The 5,950-nt window shown below is 41.5% G+C and overlaps 1 protein-coding gene across 1 annotated transcript; it reads left to right on the top strand.

The window, feature by feature from the left end:
* The first annotated feature begins 268 nt into the window (after nt 1–268).
* C1H13orf42 (chromosome 1 C13orf42 homolog) lies at nt 269–5,636 on the top strand. The gene is made up of 3 exons (XM_032203984.1): nt 269–682; nt 4,010–4,160; nt 5,395–5,636. Exons 1-3 carry the CDS (start codon nt 269–271, stop codon nt 5,634–5,636), a joined length of 807 nt encoding a protein of 268 aa, XP_032059875.1.
* Nucleotides 5,637–5,950: the final 314 nt, after the last annotated feature.

Raw genomic sequence — 5,950 nt, 5'->3', positions numbered from 1 at the left:
CCTGTGCTATATTTTAATCCGAGGAAAGGACTGAGCTATTTTCCTGACACTGACGGAATAGAAGGCACGTTTCTGTGTTCATCATGCTCTTCACATCGTGTTAGACTGAAGGCAAGTGAAGCAGTAATAGATTTTTGTGTCCTTGTTACACTAAGTGACAAATTCGTCTGGCAGCTGAGGGCAAGGGTTGCAGCTACTGGTTACTAGATCTTAGATTAAATTAAGAAGCTGAAAGAGACGAGGTATAAAGGGGAGGAAGCGACACACTATGTTCAAAAAGATCCATTCTATATTTCACCCCAGCTTCCACCGAAGAAATGTGACAGATGACATCCCTTACTGTGATGGCACAGGTTCTGCTGTCAGATTGATCCGCAGCAGTTCTATGTACGTCCTTGGAGGTGAGCAGGAAAAAGTTGGTGAATCACTAAAAAAATGCAAAAGTACATCCAGCATTGACTCTTGCTTCCAGTCAAAAGAGGAAGACAGGGACTGGATGTATTCTAAGACTCAGGACTGCTTGAAGTACTTGCAGGATCTGTTAGCCTTGAGGAAAAAATATCTTGACAACATTAATAACTTGAAATCCATGCATAGGACTGCAGATTCCCCAACATCCACAAAGTCATCCAAAACCGGAAAGAAGTCATTTCTTCTACTTCCTACCAAAGAGTCTTCTAAGGTAATTCTGAAGACCTAAGAACTTCTGTCATGTAAATAGTCCTAAGCCATGAATCAATTAGATGTATGACTTCTGCTGATTTTCTGCCTTACTGGTTTCAGCTACTTGTCTTTTTATTGTTACATCATTTGGAATACTACTAAATACCTTAGGATTCTTTCTGAGTAGTGTGAGGTCAAGTATGAATGACTGATAATGGAAAGAAACGTATGTGTTTGGAGGTGTGTGAAGAGAAAATAAGGAAAGAACTATGAGAGTATGGGAAGTATCTGAAAACAAGTTATGAAAAAGAGATCTGCTCTCTCAGTACTCTGACAGGCTACTTAAGTGCCTCAGAGTTCTCTGCTATGGTTATTTATAGCTGTTAATGACCACAAGCACAGTAAATCCCTGGGTTTACTGGCAGCCTTTTCATTGGCATAAAATTACTTACAGAAAATAATTGTGAATTCTTTGAAACAGCTACAGTTTTCTCTGACTGGTCAGGTAGCTTGTTAGTGCTACATTTAGCTATGGTGCAAGTTCTACTGATAGCCAATGAAGAATTCTTAGGGGTTTCTTTCTCTGTTAATTAGTAAGCTGTTGAGTAGTTGTGAGGCAGACAGTGTAGTTCTTTACCCTTTGCTGTAATGACACTGAAAAATAACACTGAATTTTTCATGCAGATTATTTCCATGTATCCTAGAGAGAAAAGCAATGCAAAGCTTCCTCATGGCTGCCTTTTACAGATCGCGTGTCACTAGACAGTTCAGCAGTTAATTTCACCATGGGCTTGATTCAGTGAGGAAAAAGGAAAGAATTGCAACCAGACCTGCTTTGGCAGCAGGCTCACAGGTTACCCAGTGCAGCCTTTGAACTGGATATTAGCAGGGAAAGTGGGAAGAAGGGACATATGGCTGACCTACTGATTAATCCATGTGGACTTTACCAGAAAATTATTTCCACATTTAGATGTTCTGTCACAGCATAATGTCAGAATGGCTGAGGCTGAGCTCTGTTGCAGGCATTATTTAACCAAAGGACAAAACTCATGTTTTTACAGCTAGATGCCACATTTTTTCATTTTACTTCTTGATTTAACACCCATTCAGTCAGCAGGAATTTTTCATTTGGTTTTATTGGGTTTTATGTCATCTTTTTAATGCTTTGAGTGGTGATTCTCAGAAGCTGGGAATAAAATGTGGGAAACAACACTCTGCTCAGGGGGCTGGAGAAGACAAATTTTATAAAGACGTTACTATTTAGGACTAGGAAAACATCCAAAGAGAATGACTGAGATATAGGAGAGTGGTTTGCTGGTGCCATGTGCCGGGCGACAAATCTCAAGACTACAGATACACAGCTTATGAACTGACTTTTCATACCATCACACAAAGGTTGGCTTGATACAGGGGAGATTTACAGCATGCTGAATCCCCTGATGAGCTGAACAGTGATGTAAGGGAGCAGAACATAGCTAACCACTAAATAAGGGGGGAGAAATGAATGCAGAAGAACACTTAAACCAGGAACCAGAAGGCTGAGAAATAGATTCTTCCCAACTAGGCTTCAGGTAACTTTGTGACTTTCTGAGATTTGCCACTGAAAGTACCAGTTAAAAAAAACACCAGAAGTTTAACTCAGGTTTAGCAAATATGTTTATCTCCCACAGGATGAGGCTAGGAGTGCTGTGATCTCGCTGTGGCCAACTAGCTCTTATGCACCAAGAGCCCTGATACTGGGTATCATGGTAACTCTATGAGCCTTCCCCTCAGGAACATCAAAAGGAACATATGCCACCCAGTGAGTTATTCTTGCTGACATAAATGGCAGGGCCACAGCTGTACCACCCTGACTTTGCAAAAATTAGGAAGAGGTCAAGAAGACTTCCAGACCATCCAGAATACTCTGTTTTGTAACTCCAAGTTTTATGTTCATATACCACAAAGTTGATTTTATCAGCAGGCTTGAGTGGCTTTGTCCCTTACTACCTGTTTTTTGTTAAATTACCTGTCATTGGGCATTCCCTTTTTTTTTCCTCCTACCTGCTGTATGATTAATAGGAATGTGCTTTGTCCAGACAACATTGTCCTCAGGGCAGTTGTAGTTGTAGTCTAGATGCAAGTCCCAAAGCCTGGACTACAGGCTGCTTGTGGATTCAAAGTTTGCCTCTTGGGACTACTGAGAAAAAAAGAGAGGTGTGTCAGATGCTGGAAGTACACAGACATTTGTCTGGTATGTCTTTTAAACAGTAAGGGCTTAGTAATATCAACCATCACTGTTCTCAGTCAATGTGTGGTAGCTGTTATCTCTTAGCTCTACAGAGGATGTCAATCATCCCATAATGTCAGGAGGGGAAGCCAACTCATCTGTCTGCCTCCACCATCCCACTAATGGGGAGCAAGCTGGCCCTTTAAAGATGTGATACAGCATGTATTTTTTGCTTATGTACTTGAAACCCAGGACAGTACTTTCCTGACTTGGAATTGCTCTGGCGACATGCCTAGCTTGGGTTGGAATGGAAAATACACAGCCCTTCACTGGGCAGAGCCCCCATGAATGGCAGAAGGGTTCATCCCACATGGTCCTACAGAACTGCTAACCGAGGACTTTATGACTGCTTCAGCATTTATTGGCAGACGTGTACTTTTTTATCAAGACAGGCTCCTAATTTTAAAACCCGTGGCTTTCCTGTGGGAATTATCACAGTGTTGAATGACTCACATTTTAGCACACACAGTCCTTTTCCATTTCAAAAAAGACTTTAGCAATTTAGATCTGGATTCATCTCATCTAACTTAGGCATTTTAATAATATGCTTAAATTAGTAACTAAGTTACCCTATGATCCCTTTGCAGTTAAGGGACAGAGCTGCCTGCAGAGGGGAATTCAGCCTACCTAAGGTCTGACTCATCTTCTGAAGGCACCAGAGCCCTGTATTAATTAGAGAAGGAACCCTATATGACTACATTTCTAATGTGTGTGTCTCATTAGGTGCCTACTGCTAGGCAGAATAAATTTGGCCACAAAGCACAGCTGTCACCTAGACACCCAATTAAATAGCTTGATAAGGGGATTCTGAGGGATTTTATAAAATCCTGCTGGCAGTGCCCAAGTGGAAGATATTTCGTGTTGAGCACGTAACAAGATGGACACTTGTTAGGCTGCTGGTCTGCTTTCTTTGATGGCTGCTCTGGAGTAGTCTGGACCCATGTCCCTTTCTGGCAGCTTGAAATATGGAACCAAATACAATCTTTGCAACTTCCTTATACAGTTCACTCATTAAGGGGTAATTTTGTCCAACCCTTAGCTATTTATTTATTATTATTATTATTTTATTTTTAACAGGCATCTATGGAGAGAAGAATAGTCCCACAGCACAGTTCAGATATAAGAGAAGCAATAGCATTCTTTGACTCTGTTATTGCAGATCTGGATTCAGAGAGATGGCGGAGAGTTCCTGACACGGATTTGCCAAACGTGGATGTTGATTTTGATGGTAGGGTATAAAACAGACAAAATATTAATACTTCTAGTGTGGGACAAATAGAGGAAAGAGTGGCAATGTAGTTCCATGTCTGTTTATTTAAAGGACACAATTTTCCTCCCAGAGTTACTTCCCAAATCCAGGAGTATTACATGCATTAGGTGAAACTACAGTAATACTTTGCTTGATCCCTATTGAAAGGGTGCAAAACTTTTATTTGTGACCATTATATGAGCAAATGTAGTACTTGGAGTGCTGAGGTAGTGTCTGTCCTCTGCCCAGGGTTAAATTCCATCACCGCACCTCTACCCTGAGCTGTTCTCAGAAAAGAGCTATGAAAATGTCTCATTCTCATTTTTCTCATTGAGAAATCACAGATTCATAGAATCATAGAATGTTTTGGGTTGGAAGGGACCTTGAAGATCACCTGGCTCCAATGTCTCTGCCGTGGGCAGGGACACCTCCCACTATACCAGGTTGCCCAAAGCCCCATCCAGCCTGGCCTTGAACACCTCCAGGGATCGGGCACCCACAAGTTCTCTGGGCAGCCTGTGCCAAGGCCTCACCACCCTCTGAGTGAAGAATTTCTTCCTTATATTTAATTTAATTCTCCCCTCTTTTAGTTTAAAGCCATTCCCCCTTGTCTTATCACTACACCCCCCTGACAAAGAGTCCTTCCCCAGCTTTCCTGTAAGCCCCCTTTAAGTACTGGAAGGCAGTATAAGGTCTCCCCAGACCCTTCTTTTCTCCAGAGTGAACAACCCCAGCATCCATCCCAAATGGATGGATGTTTTCTCTCTAAATAGAAAAAAAGTGTTCCCTTAGAAGTTAGTCTAAATAATGGTATGTTGCCATCAGAAAGAATGGGATTACCTGACTAAATGAAGAGGTTCCCATCTGAACTCATTATCCATCTTGTATAATCAGTGGAGAGAATCCGACTTTCCCTTTGTTTGTCTGTGCTTTGGCTTAGACTAAGGTAAATACCTGAAACAGGTCAGGTTATTTTTGCCCTAAAAGAGTGTTCAGGACTTACTCTGACACATGTATTTGCACTGCAGACATTAAAATAGTAGATAAGATGAATCCCACCCCAAGTGATATCCTGAAGTGTAAAGAGGGTGAAACCTATCAGTAAGCTTCTGGTTACTCAGGAAGGACCCAGGAACCACCTTGTTCTCTTACTGTACATATGAATATATCACTGGCAAACTCTGTTAACTTGGGATTATCTTCTGTCTTTCAGTTGCTAAGAGCACACGTGAACACAGTTTACATTCAAACTGGATCCTTCGTGCTCCCCGCAGGTACTCTCAAGATACTGCCCAAACAGCCAAGGCTGCAAACCAGTCTCAGAGAAACAGCCAACGGAGAACCACTGGCTCTAGGAAGAGGTTGGAAAGGCATCCCATGTACTTGCCCAAAGCGGTGGAAGGAGCATATAACACGTTAAAATTTAAGCCCAAAACACATAAGAGAGAATATTGAAAGAATATTCCATCTTCAGCTGAAGACAGAACATATTAAGTGAGGCACGAAAGAATTGCTTTTTTTAGAAAAAAATAATTAATTATTTATTTTTTATCCCAGCCCATCTCTTGCTCTCTAGAAGTCACATGTGCAGTCACTGAAGGTTCTTTGTGTGGGATGTACTTTAAGCCATGGCAATTCCAACGCTGGACTCATTTGAGTGTTTAACTCATTGAGTTCATTGTGCCTAACAATACTGCTTTGTCATTCAGCTTGGGGGAACTCCAACCTGACAAGCCTTTTTGTAGTGCTGTTATTGAAAGCAATGATTC

Source organism: Aythya fuligula, chromosome 1 (assembly GCF_009819795.1).
Source record: "Aythya fuligula isolate bAytFul2 chromosome 1, bAytFul2.pri, whole genome shotgun sequence".
NCBI classification, from domain to species: domain Eukaryota; kingdom Metazoa; phylum Chordata; class Aves; order Anseriformes; family Anatidae; genus Aythya; species Aythya fuligula.
Note: the sequence above shows the minus strand (reverse complement) of the source record. Positions and strands in the feature narration are given on the sequence as shown.

Excerpts from the sequence above, each read along its gene's own strand:
- C1H13orf42 (XM_032203984.1), top strand. The coding sequence starts at position 269 with ATGTTCAAAAAGATCCATTCTATATTTCACCCCAGCTTCCACCGAAGA. Across the intron at positions 683-4,009 it reads CTACCAAAGAGTCTTCTAAG|GCATCTATGGAGAGAAGAAT; the intron begins GTAATTCTGAAG and ends TATTTTTAACAG. Across the intron at positions 4,161-5,394 it reads CGTGGATGTTGATTTTGATG|TTGCTAAGAGCACACGTGAA; the intron begins GTAGGGTATAAA and ends TCTGTCTTTCAG.